The sequence below is a fragment of the Vitis vinifera genome, chromosome 1, assembly GCF_030704535.1.
Source record: "Vitis vinifera cultivar Pinot Noir 40024 chromosome 1, ASM3070453v1".
In the NCBI taxonomy this organism is placed as follows: Eukaryota; Viridiplantae; Streptophyta; class Magnoliopsida; order Vitales; family Vitaceae; genus Vitis; species Vitis vinifera.
In genome coordinates this window covers 5,034,455-5,058,062 of record NC_081805.1, presented here as the reverse complement: position 1 = coordinate 5,058,062, position 23,608 = coordinate 5,034,455, and the positions used below count along the sequence as shown (strand labels likewise).

Below are 23,608 nucleotides of genomic sequence, written 5' to 3'. Positions count from 1 at the left end.
TCTCACATTCCAGAATAAAATCTTGCTCCTTTCAAACTCCTCTTTTCTTTCTTTCTTTCTTCTTTTCCCGTTCTCTCTCTCTCTGTTTCTTCTCAAAAACTCTCACACTCCTCTCAGCTCTTCTCAAAACTCCTCTTTCCTTTCTTTCTTTCTTCTTTCCCCGTTCTCTCTCTCTGTTTTTCTCAAAACCTCTCCTCTTCCGTTTCGAATCTGTATCTCTTCCCAAACTTCTTCTCTCCTCTTAGACTCCTCCTTTTCTTTCTTTCTCAGTCTCCCTTTTATATCCTTCCTTGAAAACCCCTCCTTTCCATCTAGAAAATGGCCCATGCCTCTTTCCGATGCAGACTCCTCGAAAACCTCCATCTCACTTTTCTTTTCTCCTTCTTTTGATTTCCCTTTTCTTGCCTACTAAGCTTCTCAATCGACTCCCATTTTCATTTTTTATAATCTCCCCCTCATCTTTTCCTGATCAAAGCCTCTTCTCCTAGTCCACCTGTTCTTTTTTTTTTTTTTTCTCTTTATTTATTTTTTATTTTTAAATAAACTAAAAAAATAAAAATAAAATTAAAGGTAAACAAGTCTATATAAAAAAATGAAAACTAAATTAAGAAAAATGTAATAATAATAAAACAAACATACAGTGAGTGCATACTACTAATGATATTAATAATATTAATAGTGATGATACTAATAATTAATAATAATACTAATAACAATAATAATAACTAATAATAATAGTAACAATAATGAAAATAATACAAGATCCCTGACCATCTGCAATTTTCTAAAAATAAATACGTGAATGAATAGATAAATAAAACAGGAAAAATAAATAAATCAATGTCGCATGCACGCAACAATAGTCTAAATATTAAACTAAAACACAAATAAAAAATAAAAATAAAATACCAAGCTGATACAAATAAATATCGAAAATTCATCTCAAGCAATCTAAATAAAATATAAAAAATAAAAATCAAGCCAAATACTCGCCTAATCTTAAAAATAAATCAATCAAGAAATTAGTCTTAAAGAATTAAGCCTAAAGAAAACATCTAACTGACCCAGGTAACCTAAGTGGAAAGTGTCAAGGTGAATTAGGTTGAAATCAAATTAAGAAGGTGTCTGAGTGGTTGAAAAAAAAAAAAAAAGTGCTAAGTGACCTAGGAGTGTACCTACCGGGCCAGGTGTATCTAAATGGGCCTAAGGTGCAAAAGTGGGCCTAAGGTGGTGCCCAATGGTTCATCAGAGAATTATTATAAAGTATCAAACAGACACGTAATAGAACATGTGCTAGTAGGACAAAATAGAGGGTCTACAGTAGTAATAATGAGATGTGGCACTATGACAATAGGTGGTGGAATGGTCTCATAATGATCTACCAGATGGAATGGAATACCAAGTGAAGCCCCAAGTGGAAGAACCTGTGCTATTTGAGATGCATGAGGAATTGTCTCATCAGTGACCATGCTAACTAGATGAGGATCATGGCGATAACTCTCTATTTGATCCAAGCATTTACTGATTCCTACCATGAACTCTTAAATAGAAGCAAGTATAGAAGCTAGCTCGTCTGACATCTCAACTAAACTATTTGAACTCTGATGTGAATCTGCTCTAATCAATCGACCTCCATCTCTCCTCCAAGAAAGTGACTTCAGACTCAACCAACTCTTAAACCGACTCCCTACATTGCAAACGAAATAGATGAAGGACACAAGATAAGACCCTAAAAGATAACCATATAACATGCAAACACAAGGTCCTGATGTGGCAATCCGAAATCTGGATGTATGATGAGAACTCTGGAGTCATAAAGGTGTCCATTGTGAGATGACTACAAATGTGACTAGAGAATTCGTATCAATAATCTAAGATGAAAGAGGTGTGAGAAACATACTATCACGAGATCGATATTCCATCTATAACCACATATCCTTGACTCAACTTTCAACTCGAGCTCCATTAAAAAGAAAAAAATGATAAGGTGATCGAGGCGAATCTCTCAAAAGAATGTGAATGTGAAAACGTCCATTTCACCTTTCTGTAATGAAAATGTGAGCATAGAGTTGAAAATTGAATCCATGATCAAACAAAGAATAAGGTATTAGGCCTGTGATAGGTGTATAGTGTAAAAACATGATCATGATCAATGAACATATCCCAAAGCATCTAGCAAGTGACAACAAAATGAAAGGATGTGCCAAGCTAAGAAAAAAAGATGAAAGCCTTAGGGAGAAAACATGTTAAACTCATCAAACGGGAGAAAGAATCTAATGCAAGAAGCAAAAAGTGATCCAACCGATACTCAAACTCGTACTGATCTTTGACCACTTTCAACTGGAAACCAAAAGAGAAAACATTGGATCTAGGTAGTGACTAAGGCGGCTTTGAAGGCTCTCAGATGCACCCATGTGTAAAGAAGGGATCCTAATAAAAGGATCTAAGCTCATCCTACGAGGTTAAGGTGGCTCTAAAAAGAGAAAGATAGGCTTTCAAGGGTCCCTAGCAGAAACGATCATACCCTTCAACAGTACGCAACCCTTTGCATGCCTCCAAAGAGACGGGGTGCTTCCATACAAGGTGGTCATCACCTCCATACATGTACTACCTCGCATGCCAGGAGGGCTTCTATGGTGAAGGTTCTCCTAAGGGCTGACGTATCTAATAACTTTGGTCACTCATCGACGATTTAAGGTGCATAGTGAGTGGTATGGGTGCATCAGAAAATTCTATGAAACTAAAAAGAAAACACTTCGGCCACACAAATATCATGAAACCTAGCTCTGGGCTATACAAATCTTCAAAGGTTGTACTCCAATTAGCATCAATGTGTCAGCCACATCCAAATGCTCCCAAACATAGATATAGCCCATCGCTAGACCTTACTCCTAATCACTAGCTTGGTCAAAGAATAAATAAAGTAACAAGTCTCATATCAAATACGAGATCAAGGAAAACAAAGTCGACCGAGACTATGGACTTAAAGAAAATGGGATAGGTGTTTGTCCCACATAGACAAACAACTCATGCAATCACATTGAAGGAGAGAAGTCATGCAACAGACAGTCATGCAAAACACATGTATATCATCCAAATCTACACACAAGCTAAACAAGAAATATAATAATCGAGATGAATATCTATTAAGGATAAATGGCATGCTAAGAAGTGATCAAGATAGTATATAGTAGAAATAATCAAGATATCAAAATGGAAAAGATAAGCAACACCGAGAATATACAAGTCAAGGTGAACATAGTAATCATACAACAAAGAGTGTCAATATGTGAGGATTAGCGAAATGATCAATCAATATAATCAACATGTCAATGCCTCAAATGGATACAATAGCCAAGCATGCATTAAGGATAATGATATCAAAAGTTCTCAATGTGTAATCAACAATCAAGCAAACAAAAACACAAAGAGAGGTGGGTACCCATTGATCGACCAATCAAACGCCATATTTGCCTCAACTTATGTTCAATCTTGACTCTCTAGTGATCCCCAATGGAGTTGCCATTTTGTGGACCTCATATTTCAATGCATGTGATTCCACTCGAATGGAGTGACACTTCTTATTTTGAAAAATGATTTTTTGAAAAGTTTTTGGAGTCGCCACTTATTTTTATTTTATTTTTAAAGGGGAAAAAAAAAACCTTAAATGTGACTCCTAAAGGAAAAACGAGTTTATGAAAAATCGAGTCTGAGTCCGGGGATTGAGTTACCAATTGAAAAGGTACGGTGATAGACTGTAGCACCCCTATAAGCCCTAAGAATTAGGTCTCTACTAATTAAGTTAAAGGAAATGTGGTAATTGATTGATTGAATATGGATACCAAAAGAATATCAATTTAGAAATAATCAAATGAACAAGAAAGGCAAAGTGTGTACCTGAGTAGTGAGCTGATTGCTTCTTAGAAAACAAAGGTTAGTAAACGAATACAAAATAATCACATGTGTTATAAAACAAAGCAAGTCAATCAAGCATAGTAATCAATCAACGAATAAGAAAATCTCATATGTTGGACCCATTAAAGCCTGATTTATTTTAGTATAAATTAATTTCATAAATTTTATTATTTGGAATTATAAAATTTTATTCATGCTTATTTAAAAAAAACATGAAAATGGAAAAATTATTAAAAATCAAAGAAGTTTGTAAAAAAAATTCTTGCCGAAGATCAAAATGGCAGCAAAATTTATTAAAATTGGATTTTTGGTAACGAGTTGGAATTTCTCAAGAATATTAAAAAAAGTTAAGAAATGGAGATTATTTGAAAGTTGGACTTTTGGACACCAATTTTTGAAAGCAAGAATGAAGAAATAAATAAATGAGAACACGTGCCCTTTTGGAATGATTCATAGAGGGCCAGATTCAAAAAATTGACTTAAAAAAAAAAAAAAAAAAAAAAAAAAAAAAAAAAAAAAAAAACAAGCATGGAGAGAATGAAAGAAAGACAAAATAAAGCGGAATGAGGAGCCATGCGTGCATGCAGAAGTGGGAAAGATATAAAGGAGCTGGTGGGACCATTTTTGGCAGGCTGAGAAGTGGGCCATTCTAATACTTGGGTAATCTGGGTGAGCTCTCATTCAAAAGAATATGACAAGCCAATCAAAACAACATTATTGAAACCGTGGTGCATCAAACTCTGCCCCTCAAATCCTTAGACATAGAGATTTCAAGTAAGAACACCCATAATTCTTCCCATTAAAGATGGGTCTTGCTGCTGAAACTTTTCCAGAATGGCTCCATCTTCAAAACCACTAGTTTCAAGGTTTTGGCCCTTGTCTGAGTTGCTTAGTTCAGTTTCTCATTTGAGCCAATTCCAAATCCATTCCTTTCTAGAGAGAACCTCATAGCATTAACATCATCTTCATAGTTGTGAAAGCTGCTGATGGAGGTCCGCATGAAACAGTCAGACTAGACACCATCGGGATGATCACAAATCTGAAACCATGCATACGACCCAAATGAAACACAACTGATGGAAGTGCTTGCTCAGTCTGGCTACCAGGTTCAATCTGCCGTGGCGCTTCCCATTGCATTTTGAGCGAGGGTGATGACTTCATGAGTGCCCGAACTTCAGATTCTTTGCAATCATTGATATGGATTTCCATTCTCTCCATTAGAGAGAGAGCATCTGCGAGTTCAATTCATAACTTTTGAATTCTAAAATAAGAATATTATAAAATTTTATTAAATATGAAAAAATTTCTTATAGCAATTAAAATAAAGTTCTAAGATAGATGATATTTTCTTAACTTCTATATTAAACATATTTTTTAAATTATAATTTTTTTTAAAACAAAATTAGTCAAATAAACATATATAAAAACTTTTATTAAGATTAAAAAAGAGTTTAGGTGAATCCAAATAAGGTTATATCATCGAAAATGTATCACATGATTAGAGGGAGATTTAGCATCATTTGTGCTGTGTATAATGGATAGAAAATTACTTCGAATATTTTACTTGGTGTGACGTTTTAAGGGAGAAGTCAGAAGTGTGTTCGAGCTCAGTCAAGAACCCTATATTTGAATATAGTCAATTAATATTAACTTTCTTGGGATGGCTTTGTTGATCTCAACTTTGAAACGGCATCTTACCAATTCAAAATTCATTAAACTAGCTCAAATCAAAAGAGAAACGATTATAATGGAAATGGATCATGTGAATGGGTAAAGGATGCAGGCTAATATATATGTCACTGTTTATTTTGCTAATTTATTCAGATGAATAGAATTCATTTTAGTTGTGGAAAGGACTTCAAACTGGTCCAGTCTCCACCCAATCTCTGGAGAATTAAATTCAGGCTAACATGATCTGGAAGTTCATGCTCAGCCCAATCCAATTTTTAATGGGAGACAAAAACCATGGCCTCAATGTAGAGATAACACATTGGGCTTAAATTGATCTACTGGTTCTCTACCATTGGGCTTAAATTAATCATACGGTAAGCATGATTAAGAGGAATTTTCATAACTGAAATTAATACAATAGTAATTAACATTCACTATTACAAGCATTTATAACACGATTAGAAAGAGATTGCTAGAAATGGATTGGTTACAGGGTGATAATATTAATTCGGTAGTGAAATCATTTTAGCACATTGCGGCCAACCATTCTGGATATGATCGATACCCTGCCACGAACACACATCCTAGCATAATATTGTCTGGTCCAAAAACATATGCAAGCAGATCGTCCACACTAGCGCTGCATTCCTCTTTCCACCACGGGAGCCATCGCCACTCCACGATTCTGTCTCTCCATATTTCCTTCCCATCCTAAACAATTTCAAATACAGTATGATCAGCCAAAACCCCGCTATGATTTTTCTTAAGTTAACTGCGTTTCCCAATTACTTGATCAATTAATATATTTGTGAGTTGTTCCAAATTTAATTTTTTTGGTTTATTAATGTATAATTATTATTCATGTAAAAGATATGATACAAGTATTGCAGCCATCTATGGACGTGGGAGAAAAAGAGAGAGAGGTGGGAGTACCGAGGGACATGTCGAAACCACGGCGAGTGAGCTCGCGGTACTCCTGACACAAAGAACATGGCTCGCAACAGAAATGAACAAGGCAGTCTTCACAAGGGCTCTCTTTCAACATCAACTGCTTCCTCAATTTGGTGCGGTACGAGCAGGAGAAGAGACAGGCGCAGGTCGTGAAATATGCAAGTGCTGCGTAAATGGCGCCGCTTGCAAAACAACCTGAAATCAAATCACCACCAAACATCTTAAAAACAATCTGGTAATATATGTATATATCTTCGTGTCTAGCTAATAATAAATACTTACTCACTGTTCCTTTATCAACGATCTCAGCAATCTGCCCAAAAGTAATGCATGGACACCAGCACGTGATACAACCTGCAACACAAGTAATGAACATTTATAATAAGTGGAAGAGCTTTCATCGGAGACAACAGGGTCTTGAGAAGCACATACAGTTTGTGACGTCCGAGAAGCAATCACAAAGGCCCGTGGACCAAGGGACCTCAGTTCCAGGTTGAAGACTACCGGTGGAGCTAATCGGAATACCCGTGGCCATCGCGGGTTGACTGGAGGTATAAGGAGGCGCTGAGGGCGGAGGTGAAGCCGAGAATTTCTGGTAATCGTTTTGGTACATGATTCAGTAATAGAATTATGGAGTGATTTGAAACGATAATTCAGAAAGATTGAAAGTGGAGTTTTCTGCTGATAAAGATAAGATATAATTTAGAAATATTGAGTTAACGCGTTGCGTGGTGCAGTGGCTACGGTGGATGCTGGTGACCAGGAATATGTTCTTAAGATATAATTTAGAATGCCTTTCCACACCGTGATTTTAGATGGTGTTTGTTTTTTTAGTTAATTCTAAATAGATTCTTAATATTTACTAGTGTTAAATATTAGGTTGTTTTTTTTTTTGTAGTATTTTATTTCTATTAAGTATTAAAAAGTAAAAAAAAAAACCAATATGTTATTTTTTCTATTTAGAAAAAGTTACATATTTTGATTTTTTTTATTGAGTAAAAAGTTTATAATAAGTCATGAAAAAATAGAAAAACAAACAACCTAAATTCTAAAATTAAATTGCTTTCAGTAAAAAGCCAAAAAAAAAAAAACAAACCACACCTAAGTTTCTAATTTTTTTTAATATATTTTAATGATAAAATTTTTCAGGTTATAATTTTTTTAATATCTGAATGATAAAATTTTTTAAATATTAAAAATATTGAATGCATTCCCTAAAATTAACATTAAACAATTTCTTAATATATAGACACGGTGTGAAATAAAATCAAAATGATCTCCCCAAATGAACGGGGGAAATTACATGTGCAAAATTCAAAGTACTGGAAAGAACCTTGCAACTTTTGCAAGAAGGATGCAGTCTCGTAAAGATAAGATGTGTATGGTGGAGGTTGGTGACCAAGAATATGTTTTTTTTTTTAATATTTTATTTCTATTAAGCAATAAATTGTTTGTTTTTTTATATACTAAAAATCAATATCTTAATATTTTAATATATTAAAAAAAAATAATTTAACGTATTTCTAAAAAATTCAAAACAATAAAATTATTATAATAAATAATTTATCATTATCATCCTTACAAAAACTAATTAATATATTTATTTTTTATATAATTAAAATAAAATATTTAAACTTAATAATTTGAAAAATAATGGATTGATAAAACCTAAATCATATTAATTTTAAATACTTTTCAATTTTTAAATGTTTTTTTTATATTAAGCATTATTCTAGTAATTTCACTCCCACTTTCTTCCTCCTCTTTATCCTTCTTCTGGACTTCCGTCGAAGAGCATATTAGGGTTTTGATTATCCGTAATCCTCCATTTCGAAATTAGGATTTTGTTTTCTCTCTTCCTCCTAGGGTTGGGGTCTGGGATTTCTTCGTCGTCAATGGCTGGGGTGGAGGGGGCATTTGGGGTTTGCATCAACGAGGCGCTGACAGACAACGAACTCCAGGCAGTTCTGGCAAAACTACAGAGCCACAAGGACAAGGAGGTCTTCGGGTTGGTTTGCAAGAGATGGCTACATTTGCAGAGCACCGAGCGGAAGAAGCTGTGCGCCAAAGCGGGGCCTCTCATGCTTCGCAAGATGGCTGTGAGGTTCTTGCGGTTGGTTGAGCTGAACCTGTTGTAGTCCGTTTCCCGATCCTTTTACCTCGTCGTCATAGACTCCGATCTCAAGGTTATTGTAGATGGGTTCAGTTGTTTGTGCGTGCTTGGTTTGCAGCATTGCAAAGGATGGGTTAAGGTTGGGCGTCAGGTTACAATCATGATTTGGGGAGGTTTAAAAAGCCAAATATTTTGGCTTTTTCTAAATAGAAAAAACAAGCTTTTTAAACCTCTCAAAATCACGATTGCAACCCGACAAGACAGCGAAGGCCAAACGAGGTTGTGATTAGTGAGCCAGTTGTAGATGACCGAAACAACGTTTTTCCACGGACTGTAGCTGTTGTCGACAGGCTGCTGTTGGCCGGACTTCGCCCTCTCCCTCATTCCGCCTTTGTCTCCTTCTCCGGTTCTGCTGCCGCGCTTCCCTCTTGTGACGCCTTCATAGTAGTCCCTGGCCTTAGGCTTCCTTCCTCTCTTCTTTTTCATCGTATGAGACTCCATTGAAGCTCTTCACAACTTTAACTACACTTCACGATTGAAACCGAAACTGTAGCAATCTGACTGTGGACAAAAATGGTGCTTCACGCTCTCTTTAAGATGGTGCCCACCACGCGTCACTGTGCGTGGGTTTGTGTTTGTCGTTTCTGTGGCCCTACCAGAGACATCAGGAGGGTTTTGGGTTTTGGCGAATTTGCGATTTTATGCTAGGGTTTTCCATTTTTTTTTTCTTTCTTCTCCTCACTTTCACCATTTGACAGGTCCTTTTTGTTTGGTTGGATGGAAAAAAATGGCAGAACATTTTTACTCTTTGAGTTTTTCTCGGTTAGCGTTTGGAGAGAGAAGGAAAATTTATTGGGCTTTAGTCATTAAGTAGACAAATGGTAGTATTAATTATTTTTTGTAAGGACAATAATAATAAATTATTTATTATAACAATTTTATTATTTTAAACTTTTTAGAAATACGTTAAATTATATTTTTTTTATTACATTAAAATATTAAGATATTGGTTTTTAGTATATAAAAAACAAAAAGCTTTATACTTAATAGAAATAAAATATTAAAAAAATAAATAACTTAATACTTAATACTATTAAACATTATTTAATATTAAGTTAAATATAAACTCTATTTAGAATTAAGCTAAAAAAACAAACATCACCTAATTCTCTAATTTTTCTAATATTTGAATAATAAAATTTTTTAAGTATTAAAAATGTTGGATACATTCCCTAAAATTACTATCAAGCGAGTTCTTAATAGACACGTTGTTAGATAAAATCAAAATGATCTCTCCGAATGAATGAATGAACTGGGGAAATAACATCGGCGAAATTCAAAGTACTGGAAAGAACCTTGCAACTTTTGCAAGAAGGATGTAGTCCCCTCTCCCAATTAATAACCAAGTCCATTGTTTTATACCAGGACGTTTGCATTTAAGAAAATTTTATCAAAAAGAAAAAAAAATTCATACATATTTGATTTATCATTAAAAAAATACAGAGAAATATCAAACATAATTAAATTTAGGTAGAAATTTTTGCATATTTAAGTTACTTAATCTTTATATAAAATATGAAAAAAAAAATAATAATTTGCCAAAGCTTATAAATTTATTAATTTTAAATATTTTTGTTGTTGTTGTTGTTTTTTTTTTTTTTTTAATCTTTTTTTAATGCTTAGTTCTTGAAAAAGTCAAGAGAAAATATGAGAGAGAGAAAAATAAAAAATAGATTTTAAATTAATAAATTATTTTTATATATTTTTCATACATATTGCACTTATTTTTCTTCTTTTACATAAAAATTTAATAATTTGAAAATATTTGCATAAGTTTTTAAGTAATTTTAATGTATTTATATATATATATATATATATATTTGTATTTTCATATCTATTTTTGGTTCTTGAAAAATTCAAAAAAAAAAATGAAGAAAGAAAATAAAAAATAAAAATGTCAAGAAATAAAACATGAAGAAAAATAAAAAATAAAATATTTTAGTACACTTTTTCAAACTTGTTATTCTTATTTTATTTTTCGTCTACATAAAAATTAAATAATTTATCAATATTTGGTTTGATATGTACTCGACATACTTTCTAAGGTCTTAATCTTTGTTATTTGAAGATTCGATTTTATCTATTGGCCAATAGCTGGTAAATATGTAAGTGGGTAATTTGGTAAATTTAATGAAAATAAAAAAGGCATAAAGACTTGAAAAATTAATTTTTCAAAAACAGATTAAACAAATGAAAATTTTGAAAAATTACATGGAGTATTCAAGCGCTTGAAAGTACTCAAGTAGTTGAAACTTCTTTTTATTTTTATTTTTATTTTTGTAAAAATTTGGAAAAATCATACTTGTTATAAATATATTTATTTGTATTAATTAAGAATGTTTTACATACACTACTATCACAATCCTACCATATGTTTTATAAATTGTATCAACTTAATTGGTATTCAAGTAGAGATTGTGGTGGTTGGTTGATCTTCTTAAAAATATCCGACAATCCAGTTGTAAGGTCTCGAGTTCAGAGGTGGTGCATACACAATTTAAACCGGCCTGTAAGTTAAATTGTACAAATATCATATAACTTGTGGTTCTCCGTTCTGGATATGTTGCATTCAGTGCTCCAAGCAGGACTATGAGGCCAAGTATACACTCTCATGACGGCAATACAAATAATTATTGCAATAGATATAATTGTTCCGTACGAGAAACAGTAACGGCAATCGGGTGCAGAGATAGATGCATGCAGACAATGATTAATTAATTCATGAAATTCAACAACATAGTAACGACCCTAACGGTTCATGCCTTCTTCCACCTTGGGGGCCACCTCCACTCCCTGCTGATTGTCCATATTTGCATGCCATCCTAATCAAACAAGTTACAGACCAGATGAAGGCGAAATCCATCAAAAAAATAACCCCAGGAAATATAACAGAAAGTTGCATGAATGTGAGGGATATATGTTGATAGTTTGTTTACCGATACTGGGGTTGAATCCACGGATTTTGAGCTCGCGATGCTCTTGACACAAGGCACAAGGCTCGCAAAACCAGTGAACAAGGCAATCGTCACAAGGGCTCTTCTCCAACATGAATTGCTTCCTCATTTTAGTGCGATAGAAGCATGAGAGACAAAATCCCCACTTAGATAAACCTACAATTGCATAAAGCGTGGCTGCTACAAAACAAGCTGACCGCAACACAATCTTTAAGTTAGAAGAAATTAAAAACATAATCTCAATCAAATAATGATCCACAGCTACTTAGTGCTTACACGTATTTCCTCTATCCACAATCTCAGCAATCTGCCCAAAAGTAACGCATGGACACCACATTGTCAAACAACCTGTAAAAAAAGGCAATTAATTAACAACCATATATACCATACAAGAGTGGAGTTTTAGACTTAAAAATCCCACAAAACCAGAGAACGTACAGGTTTTGACATCGGAGCAACAGTCGCAAAGACCAGTGTTCCAAGGGCCTGGGTTTCCAGGCTTCCCAGTGTAGTCTAGGTTGGTTGAGCTCATGATCGAAGTAAGATGAGAGGAGGAGAATGGGATTGACAAAGAGAATTGCTCGGATGAAGCTGTTCTTCTGATTAGGATACTGGCATATATATAGGGAATAAAATTCCAGTAAAGTGTGAATGCGAGAATGTGAATTGTGTGTGTGGGGCTTCCACCATTAATTATTGCAGGCATATCGTGGAGAGAGGTGATACAAAACATGACCATGCGCCCACGTCATGGACACGTGTCCATGCAAGGGACTGATCTTTTCTTTGTCCAACATCACCACCACTAAAATTTGCAACTATAGACATAAGTTTACACTGACAGTTTGAGCGCCTGCGTTTGGCTTCTCTCTTTTTCACACCCTCTGAAAGCTCTTCTTCTTTCCTTCTAAAAAAAAATTGTTTATTTATCTTCCTATGTACTTAATTCTAATTGTCAAGTTATTTAAATGGTTAGAGAATGATATTAAAGATATATATTAAAAACATATTATTAATTAACTATTTAGATTTTTGTGTACCTAAAACTAAAGCACAGGTGTGGACATTAAACCCTTCAACAAAATTATACCAAATATGAAAATAAGCAGGAGAAAGAATCTGATATTGCTTTGTCCCTTTAAGAAAGGTCTTCTCATCATGCGATAATGCCGCTATAGTGGAGAAGTTGAAGTCGCATTCAGACAGATCAGAGGACCAAACCAGCCACCTGGGTACGTACATTAATGGATGCATGATTCAGTATATATCAAGAATTTTTCTTGTTAAGGTTGATTTGATAGCAATACGGGGAGTGGAGCAGGGCAACAAAAGAAGAAAAGATATCGCCATTGGAGATGTTGTATTCATGTGTCACCAGTAGACTGATGATAGAGCTCAAAACGCCATGGATTGTCCACAGACAAGCTTACTTCTTTCAATTTTTTTATATGTCGGTGTCCTATTAATCAGACAGTAAAAACTCTAATCTCTGCGATTCAACTTGAGTTGGGGAAATGTCCTATTTGAAAGAAGCTCTTCATCGGCTTTTCCACTTTTAAAACTGAGATATTAAAGAAGAAAGGCATTGATAACTCACCAGCTGGAAACCACCGTATATGAACGATAGTGCGCCTGCACATCAGAGGGGACCAGGGAGAGGAGTAGCGCAACTATTACTAGTTGAGGCCATTCAAAATGGATGAGTAGTGCGGTTGTGGGGACTTGCTGAGGCGAGGGGTAAAAACTAAAAACTAAAACTTAGGAGTTTCAGGCGGGAGACAAACGAAAAGCTAGAAAAATGGAAAAGCTGGGACAAGGCAGAGGAGTGGCGCAACAATTACTAGTTGAGGCCATTCAACAGAGATGAGAAGTGCGGTTATGGGGACTAGCTGAGGGGAGGGGTAAAAACCAAAAATTAAAACTTACATGTTTCAGGCCGGAGACAAAAAAACGAAAAGTCCATCCTCATCCTCACCAAGGATTCATATTGATATTGCTCCACTAATTAGGCAGCGTCACAATCAAATTTCCCATGATATTATTATTATTGCAAATTAGATCCCGTTTCACATTGCTTTTAAAAACACTTGAAGTATTTTTTTTAGGTAAGCCATTAGGAGGTTTTTATTTTTTAATTTTTTTTAAACACTTCAAAATTTTCAAATATTCCTAAAATATTTGTTTCCACTACCTTTCTTTCCCTTTCACTCTATTCAATTTTTTTTTAAAACTGAAGAACTAATATCCAGAAAATAATTTTGAGATTTTGTACTATCTTATCAGAAATCATTGCAAGCTTATCATGTAGTAAATTCAATTACATCAATTTTTAATTTTTCATGTATTCTACATTGTTTTTATTTTTATAATAAAAAATTAATTTTTTGAGTTTTTTAATAATATAAATGTTTATATATATATTAGTAATAAAAGTTTTTGATTTATTATAATATTTTCTTTTTATAATAAATGTCCTTGTAATTTAATAACAGTAAAAACATTTTTGTATTTATACGACTTATCATCAAAAACACTATTATAATCACTTTGTTATATTCTCATAAATGTGTCTTTTATAGAAGTACGATAAAAGAAAATACTTCTAATAAAAACACTTCTACTAAAAGCTGCAAACTACAAGAATTATATTGCGGCCAAAACAAAGAAACCTATCCTTATTTTCTCTTAAGTATCTACAAGTAATCCATTCAACCAAATTTAGGAATATAAAGCAATATATGAGCATCATAAAGGCTTGTTTTCAAAATTTGCAGTTTTGGTTTTATGGGTTAGCTATATATAGAGCTCATAAGTAGTAAATATCTTTTCTATAAATAATGTGCCGTAGGTGTTTAAGTTTCACTTTGCATATCAAATTATTACTTACACTTTGCCAATTCATTAACAATGTTTTTGGGGAGAATAATATAAATAAAAAATATGTTTTGGAAGATTAATATTATCATTTATGATATGATTGTTTAAGAATTATTTTAAGTGATTCTTTAAATCTTTGAAAACAATTTTCAAAGTTTTTGTCAAATACTTTAGAGTATGTTTGAGAATGATTTTGACTAAAATATTTTATAATGCTAGCTTTTGTTGGTAACAATTCCATTAAAAATGTTTTTAAGAAGAATTGAAAATATGTTTCAATAGCATTTTTGGTAATGTAGAAGTAGAACTCATTTGAGATAATTTCCTATGTCTTTGTTTTAATAAAAGCTCGACCAGCAACCAAAATCATAATTTTTAAAGAAAAATATGAATATTATAAAATTTTTATTAAATATGAAAAATTTTCTTATATAAACCAAAAATAAACTTCTACAATAGATAATATTTTCATAACTTCTATATTAAACATATCTTTTAAATCATAAATTTTTTGAACAAAATTAACCAAATAAACATAAAAACTTTTACTAAAATTAAAAAAGGGTTTTTGAAAGTCAATCCAAATAAGGTCATACCATATAACAATTTATTTTTTGTTTAAAGAATCATCTATCAAATGATTGTCCAAAAATCACTTTAAGTGATTCTCTAAATTTTGAAAAGAGACCCATTTATCAGCAATTAATTTTAATTAAAGACATTTCCAAGTGTTAGAAAATGCTTTTAACCCATTTAAAAATCAAGAGCTCCTAATTTTTGTATAAGGAATATAAGAAAATAACTTATTATCTTTCTTAAATTTCTCTTCATCCTGCCTTATCTTTCTTAAATTTCTCTTCATCCTGCCTTATTTTTTGTGCGTCCAAGGTGACATGGTAGATGAATTTATCTTCTATATTAACTATAATATTTTCGTATGGGATTGACTTTCCTTATTACATTGGGCCGGAAGTACACTGGCCCAGTCTCGACCCAATCTCTGGAGTATTCAGGCTAACATGATCTGGAAGTTCATACTCAGCCCAATCCAATTTTTACTGGGAAACAAAAACCATGGCCTCAATGTAGAGATCACAGATTGGGCATGAAGAGATCCACTGATTCTCTATCATTACGGTATAATCATGTAGTAATCATGATTAAGAGGAATTTTCATAACTGTAAATTAATACAATGGTGATTAACATTCACCATTACAAGCATTTATAACACGATTAAAAAGAAATTGATTGGTAATATTGATTCGGTAGTGAAATCATTTTAGCACAACCTACCATAATATCGTCTGGTCCAAAAACGCTAGACTAGCGTCGCATGCCTCCTTCCACCACGGGAGCCATCGCCACTCCAATATTCTGTCTCGCCATATTTCCTTCCCATCCTAAACAATTTCAAATACAGTATGATCAACCAAAACCATGCTATGATTTTCTTAAGTTAACTGCTTTTCCCAGTTACTTGACCAATTAATGTATTGGTAAGTTGTTCCAAAAGAGTTTTTTTTTTTATCAACATGAACAAATTCTAATTATTTTCGTTTATTAATGTATAATTATTAGTCATGTAAAAGATATAATACTATTATTGCAGGCATCGATGGACGTGGGAGAAAAAGAGAGAGAGAGGTGGAGTACCCAGGGACATGTCGAAACCACGGTGAGTGAGCTCGCGGTACTCCTGACACAAAGAACATGTCTCGCAACAGCAATGAACAAGGCAGTCTCCACATGAGCACCCTTTCAACATGAACTGCTTCCTCAATTTGGTGCGGTAGGAGCAGGAGAAGAGACAGGCACAACATGCAAGTGCTGCGTAAACGGCGCAGCTTGCACAACAACCTGAAATCATATCACCACCAAACATCTTAAAGATAATCTGGCAACATATGTATAATCACCAAGGCTAGGCTAGGCTAGGCTATATCTTCGTGCGTGTCTAATAATATATACTTACTCACTGCTCCTTTATCAACAATCTCAGCGATCCGCCCAAAAGTAATGCACGGGCACCAGCACGTAATACAACCTGCAACACAAGTAATGAACATTTATAATAAGTTGAAGAGCTTTCATCGGAGACAACAGGGCCTTGAGAAGCACATACAGTTTGAGACGTCGGAGCAGCAACCACAAAGGCAGGTGGACCAAGGGACCTCAGTTCCAGGTTGAAGATTGCCGGTGGAGATAATCGGAATACCAGTGGCCACCTCTGGTTGAATGGAGGTATAAGGAGGCGCTGAGGGCGGAGGTGAAGCCGAGAATTTCTGGTAATCGTTTTGGTACATGGTTCAGTAATAGACTTATGGACTGATTTGAAACGATAATTCAGAAAGATTGAATGAGTAGTTTTCTGATGAAATCTTTTCTGTGGCTGGAAATATAGATATGTATGTAGAGAGAGATGGGTTTTTTCTGGTGAAGAAAGGAAATGGATCAAAAGCCGCTGTTGTTGAGTGGGTCGCATGGCTGTAGGTGGCAGTAAACCACAGGAGCTGAACCATTCCAGTCTCCACCATAGTAATTGCACCCAACACGTTAACTCAATATTTAGCTCAGTATGACTGACTCTTGTGCATGTGCGTTCTTTTTTCTCCTTTTATCTAGAAGAAAAGGAGTCGTTAAATAGTACGCACGAAATTCAAAGTAGGAAAAGAACCTTGCAACTACCAAGAAGGATGCAGTCTCCGTTCCCGATTAATAACTAAGTCTATTCTTCAACCGTGACGTTTGCTTTCAAGAAAATTTGAGGGAGAATTATGCTTTGGGATGGCCTGAAAATTGACCAGCATATTCGTATCCACATTTAAATTCAAGATAACACCTCCATCATTAATTCTTAAAATAATCTTAATCTTTGCATAGACCAAAATTTAAAAAATTGGTTTTTATCAATGAAATATTGACAAAAAAATCAATAATTGAGAAAATTTGGTAAAATATTGAATTGGTAAAATGTCGGAAAAATCCTCGATATATGAACGAAATTTCGGTCAAGGAGCGAAAAATGGGCAATGGGAGTGACACGTGTGGGCAAAAGTTGGTCTCAAAAAATCGGCATAAATTGTCAAAACATCTCCGACTTTTTTGAAAGCTTTTTTTATTATTATTTATTTATTTTTAAATTATTTATTTTTAATTTATATTATCATTTTACTTTATATTATCCTTTTATTTTAAACTACTTTTCATATTTATCTCATTAATCTTATTTAAAAAATTAATATCACTTCACTCTTAATTTTTTTTATTTATCCTTTTAATTTTATTTAATTTTAAATGTTTTTATTTTAAAATATTAAAAATATAATTTTACTCAAAATTTGCTACAATATAAAAAAAATTAACCAACTCCTAATATTTTATAAATTAAAATTAATTTGATAAGATAAATTATTGTTAATAATTTTACTTATTTAAATAAATTAATGTTAATAGAAAAAATTGTCACATTTGTGATAAAATTTTAGAAATTAAATCTTAAATAAAATAATTTATATAAATCAATTTAATTTTTTATTTAAAATGTAATAAAGCATGCTTTAATAAAAGTATTTTAAAAAGTTTAAAATAAATTAATATAAATATATTAAAGGAATTTAAGCTAGTTTTTTTTTATAAAAATTTGATAAATATTATTTTTAATCGTGTTTATGTCAATTACACTAATATAATAACTTTAACATGCATATTTTGGCTTATTTTATAATTTTTTAGAGTTTTTTCAAGTATTCTCATAAATTTTGAATAGTTTTCATCTCAAAATATCCACCAATATTTATACGAGTACGATATATTTCAAACCTTGGCATGGACACACGAGGAGTATAAATTCCAATTTCTTTGTATTTTTTCTTTCCTTTTCTATTTCCCGTTAACTATTACCCATTTCAGCCTTTTTGTTTTTTTTTTGTTTTTTTGTTTTTGCTTTTGTTTTCCTTCCAATCTACTTTCTATTTTATACCCATTTGTCATAATTATATTCTCATTTTCATTCCATTATTATATCATCAACAAGTATTAATTGCTATTAATTTTGTATTTATCAAAAAAATTTAAAACTATAGATATTTCACATAATTTTATATTACAATCGTCAATAATGTTTGTTTGTTTGTTTGTTTGTTTGGTTTTTAAGATATTTAATCCTCTTACTCTTTTAATGATAAGAGATAACAATTTTGGGATTTTTCATCTAAATATATTTTTTTTATCTTTTTATATTTATCTTTTAGTTTAATTTTTATTTTTCATTTTAAATTTACACTACCCTTTTATTTATATTTTTCTCTTATTTTTAATTATTTTCTATATTTTCCATATTAACCATATTCTAAAAAATTTTAAAAATTGACTATCACTCGACTTTATATATACTACTAGTAAGTGTAAATGTGACAAAGCACGTGAGAGAATATGAAAAAAATCCAACAAAATTTCAAGACTTATATGGAAATCATGTAGAGATCATTCGAAATCAAATAATCGAATTAAACATGAAAACAAAATTTTAAAATAATTGGGATTATATATAAATAAGATTACACTTTTCACACCAAATTTTATGATAGTAAAATTATTATTTTTAATCAATTTTCTTAGATTAAAAAAATAAATACCACCTTGATCATTGGCCATAACATTTATGAAGAATATAAAAATGTTTTTAAAAACGGTTATGGGCCTACCATTTTCATTTGAGTGAAAATTGATTTCAAAAGTACAATAGCATGAAATGAAGATTTAAACTCAGTTTGGGTGGTGTGATTCATGTTTTAGATTCTAAATATCAAAGAAATAATTGTTGGGAATCTCAAATCACTCAGTTCCCATGCCCTAATTTCATAGGGTGCATGAAAATCTATCTTAAACTCTCTAAATATTTCGCAACAAAAAACCAAGTATTCAAAAACCAATATTGATACCACAAAAATCAAAGATCTAAAGAATAAAGTCACACGTCTTTGATCTGGATGTTCTTGGATCGATTTTAATCGATGTAGATAACTCCAAAGTCGTAATGGATCTCGTAAACACCATGATCTTCCACTCGATGACTTTTCCTTGTGTCTAGCCATTGAGATGGTGGAGATCTCAAGGGTAGAAGTTAAGGTTCTCTTTTCGGACTATAGGGGAAAAATATCAAGACATGAAAACCCTAATTCCCAAAAGGGGTATTTATATGTTTCTTACTATGCTTAAGTGACTTAAGTCAACCATGGGTTTGAATCACTTAATCTAGTTCAAAAAGGTTGCTAATTGATTAATTAACCATATAGGACTGTGGACCCGCATTTTTCACATGCGTCCCCCTCGATCGGCGAGACTCGCTTTTTATTTGTGAAAAAATAATTTTTGGAAAGAAAAGTCGGAGTCGCCACTTATTTTATTTTTATTTTAAAGGGAAAATAAAACAAGAAATAAAACTCTAAAAAAAATTATTCCATAATTTTTGAAAAAGCATGTCTTTGAAAAACTTGAGTCTAGGTTTGGGGATCAGGTTACCTATTGGGAAGGTACCTCTAGGAGGTAGCACCTCTCAAAGCCCTAAAGAGGTCTCTACCGACTAAATTGAGGGAAATGTAGCAATTAATTGATTAATTGAGGATACCTAGATAGATTAAGGTGATTTCAAAAATAGCATGCCAAACAGGATCAAATTACAATAAAGGAGAGTTAGGGTGCATACCTAGACTGCTTCTTAAGTGCCATCAAAAGACACCAATGATTAGTTTGGAAAATAAAACACACAACATATATTTTATCCTAGTCTCTTAATCAAACATGACAAGCTAAACAAACAATCAAAAAGATATGTTGAATATACATAATTTATGGAATTAAGATACGAAGGTAAGAAGCATACTTGAATAGCATGGGTAACTCATAATATGCTTCCACAAGACATAAGGGGTTATATAATAAATAATAAGATAAATCCTAGCATGCTTGTTATCTAATTAGCATAGCAAAAATTATCAGAGTATATTAATTCATCAATTATCACATTCGTCTTATATATAATTCCTAAAAAAAATAGATATGATTGTAACAACCAACAAAGATGGTAGCAAAAATAAGTTTTGAAAAGATTTTTTTATATAGGGTTTTCACCAATTCCCCAATTGAAATACACAAATCTAACCTGGAATTATCTCATTTATGTGGGACCACAAGCTTGGATTTGTGTTTGATTTAAAACCAAAATTTTCATTAAAAAACCGAGAAAGATGTAAATCGATCAAAAAAATGGTTGCATATTATTTTAAGAAAATGAGATTTTTGATTTTAAGGATTCTAAATGAATTTTTAAAATAGATTTTTACAATGAACATTTTGAGAAAGGTATTTTATTTTAAAGGGAAAAACATTATTCACAAACAAGCAATTCGCAAAGATCAAATATAGGCAACCCAAAATCACAAAGTAAAATTTTCTCAATGATCAACAAGACTAGTAAAGGTGAGGGTAGAGGCCAATCTTCATGATTTTCCAATGACCTTTTAAAAATTAAACTTCACAAAAAAAAAACAAAAAAAAAAACTATCAAAGTAATAAACTAAATGACTTTAGATCAAATAAAATTAGAAGATATTAATCAAGAATTAAAAATGGGGAATCAAACACAGAAGAATAATAAAAAACTAACATAAGATCAATTAAGCTAATTAACTGAAATTTTAGAGAAACATATGAATTAAATTATGATCAATCCAATAATGAAAATTTATATATTTAAGATAGAAATAATACAACTTAAGATCAATTAAACAAGTTATCTAAAGCTTTGAAAAATATACAAACTAAAAGTGGATCAACCAAGAAATAAAATTAACAAGTTCAGACTATGAAAATAACATGGAACCAATCAACTTCGACTCAAGTCCTAAAAATTCATCTACTAAAAATATATATTATAAAATTAATTAATTTTATTTACTAAATTTAATATAAGATAAATAATCCATTATTTTTTATATATGAGAAATGAGTTTTAAAAAAATTGTCATTAATTTATTAAATAATTATTTATAAAATACATATTTTTTTTTTGTTTTAATTTTTAAATTAATTTAGTATATTATTTATAAATTAAATTTAGTAAATTAATTCAATTAATTTTATAATATATATTTTTAATAATTGTATTATTGTATAAGTATAGTAAGGAATGAAAAAAATGAATTTTTAAAGTTTTTTTTTTTAAATTGTTTTTTGAAGAGACAATTTCTGACATTTTTGTTTTTTTATTTTTTATTTAATAAATTAATAAAAAAAATTAAACTCAATTTTCACATAAAATTGATAATAGTTTTTTTTTTTTTAATTTCAAAATGAAATAAAAAAATAATATATAAACATTATTTATCTTATATTAAATTTAGTAAATAAAATTAATTAATTTTAAATATATATTTATAATAATTGTATTATTGTATAAATAAAATAAAGAATGAAAAAATGGATTTTTTAAGGTTTTTTTTTTATAGAATTTCTCACTTTTGCATGAATATCGTCTCTTCAAGAGATGATTTCCCACTTGGTTTTTTTTAATGAGAATTTCTCACATATTTATTTTTTTGTATGAAAATCGTCTCTTTAAGAGAGAATTTCTCATTTGGTTTTATTTTTTATTATTATTATTATTTTTGAAAAAGATGATTTCTCACTTCTTAAATTTTTTTTTTAAATCATCTCTTTAATAGACAATTTCTCATTTTCGTGAAAAATCTTAAATTTTTTTTAAATCGTCTTTTCAAGAAATGATTTCTCACTTCTTAATTTTTTTTTCGTCTCTTCAAGAGACAATTTCTCACTTTCGTGAAAATCTTAAATTTTTTTTTTAAAATTGTCTCTTTAAGAGACGATTTCTTATATAAAAAATAGAATTTTAAAAATCGTGTCTTGGAAAGACAATTTTTTTTTAAAAAAAAAATTTTAAGTTCATAATTCGTTTTTAAATATAGGATTTTTTAGTTGTTCTCTTTCCTACCTGAATAATACTACGATAGATTTGAAGTTTTTTTTTTTACTACAGTAATTTAAGAATTATTTATTAAAACTGACTCATTCTTATCGAAAATCCCTTAACTATTTGTGGACCCCGCATTTCAGCTCATGCGTTTCCCACTCGATGGCGAGCTCGATTTTTATTTGAAAAATTGATTTTATTGTTTGAAAAGAAAATGACTTGGAGTCGCCACTTATTTTTGTTTTATTTTTAAAGGGTAAACAAAATAAGAAAGAAAAACCCTAAGTGTGACTCCTTATTTTGGAAAATGTGATCTACGAAAAACCGGATCGGGTTCGGGGGTCAGGTTACTTATCGGGAAGGTACGGTAAAGACCGTAGCACCCCTCTAAGTCCCTAAAGTCGGGTATCTACTAATGAGATGAAGCTGACGTGGCAACCAATGAGGAAATCAGCGGATACTCAAATCAAACTTGCACATATGAAAATAAGAGCATGCATAGAGAATAATCAAAATAAGAATGAGTGCGTACCTGGACCTCCAATGACAAATGCGCTATCATAAAGCAGGATCAGTGAACAATGAATATGTACATATACTTATACGCATGTCAAGGAACAGAATAAATCAAACACGCATGGCAAATAAATCAACCAAATGGTCAATCAGTCACGAGATCATATATGTGGGGCCCCCACCAAAGCCCGTTTATTTTTGCATGAATTAATTCCATTATTCGGAATTACGGAATTTAATTCATGCTTATTTTAAAATATTTAAAAAAAAACAAAGAAAATTTGAAAGTGACCTGCCGGAATGAGAATGGAGGCAAAATTTTATTAAAATTGGTATTTTGAAGCCTAAAAAAAACTAAGGATGAAGATTTGAAAAGTTAAAATTATTTGAAAATCTAGAAATTGGAAACTATTTGAAAACTGGGATTTGAAAGATTATTTTAAAAAAACAAAGATGAAACAAAGGCAGAAAGACATGTGGCCATGCAAACCATGCAGAGTGGGGTCCTCTTCTCATCATTGTATAAAAGCATCTCTTCTTAGAGTAGAAAAACCCATTTAAG

At 31.6% G+C, this 23,608-nt stretch overlaps 3 protein-coding genes across 3 annotated transcripts; all 3 read right to left on the bottom strand.

Annotated features, from left to right (window-relative positions):
* Positions 1–5,892: 5,892 nt before the first annotated feature.
* Positions 5,893–7,223, bottom strand: LOC100249261 (protein PLANT CADMIUM RESISTANCE 2). Its single transcript, XM_002281025.5, has 4 exons — positions 6,970–7,223; positions 6,820–6,891; positions 6,520–6,732; positions 5,893–6,297 (listed from the first exon to the last, which is right to left on the bottom strand). The coding sequence occupies exons 1-4, from the start codon at positions 7,148–7,150 to the stop codon at positions 6,221–6,223; spliced, it is 543 nt and encodes a 180-aa protein (XP_002281061.2). The 5' UTR covers positions 7,151–7,223; the 3' UTR covers positions 5,893–6,220.
* A 4,099-nt stretch (positions 7,224–11,322) lies between these two features.
* On the bottom strand, positions 11,323–12,604 carry LOC100853103 (protein PLANT CADMIUM RESISTANCE 2). Its single transcript, XM_003631127.4, has 4 exons — positions 12,103–12,604; positions 11,941–12,012; positions 11,647–11,856; positions 11,323–11,532 (listed from the first exon to the last, which is right to left on the bottom strand). The coding sequence occupies exons 1-4, from the start codon at positions 12,401–12,403 to the stop codon at positions 11,459–11,461; spliced, it is 657 nt and encodes a 218-aa protein (XP_003631175.2). The 5' UTR covers positions 12,404–12,604; the 3' UTR covers positions 11,323–11,458.
* A 3,069-nt stretch (positions 12,605–15,673) lies between these two features.
* LOC100264648 (protein PLANT CADMIUM RESISTANCE 2) lies at positions 15,674–17,293 on the bottom strand. Its single transcript, XM_002281003.4, has 4 exons — positions 16,666–17,293; positions 16,516–16,587; positions 16,197–16,400; positions 15,674–15,943 (listed from the first exon to the last, which is right to left on the bottom strand). Exons 1-4 carry the CDS (start codon positions 16,844–16,846, stop codon positions 15,867–15,869), a joined length of 534 nt encoding a protein of 177 aa, XP_002281039.1. The 5' UTR covers positions 16,847–17,293; the 3' UTR covers positions 15,674–15,866.
* Positions 17,294–23,608: the final 6,315 nt, after the last annotated feature.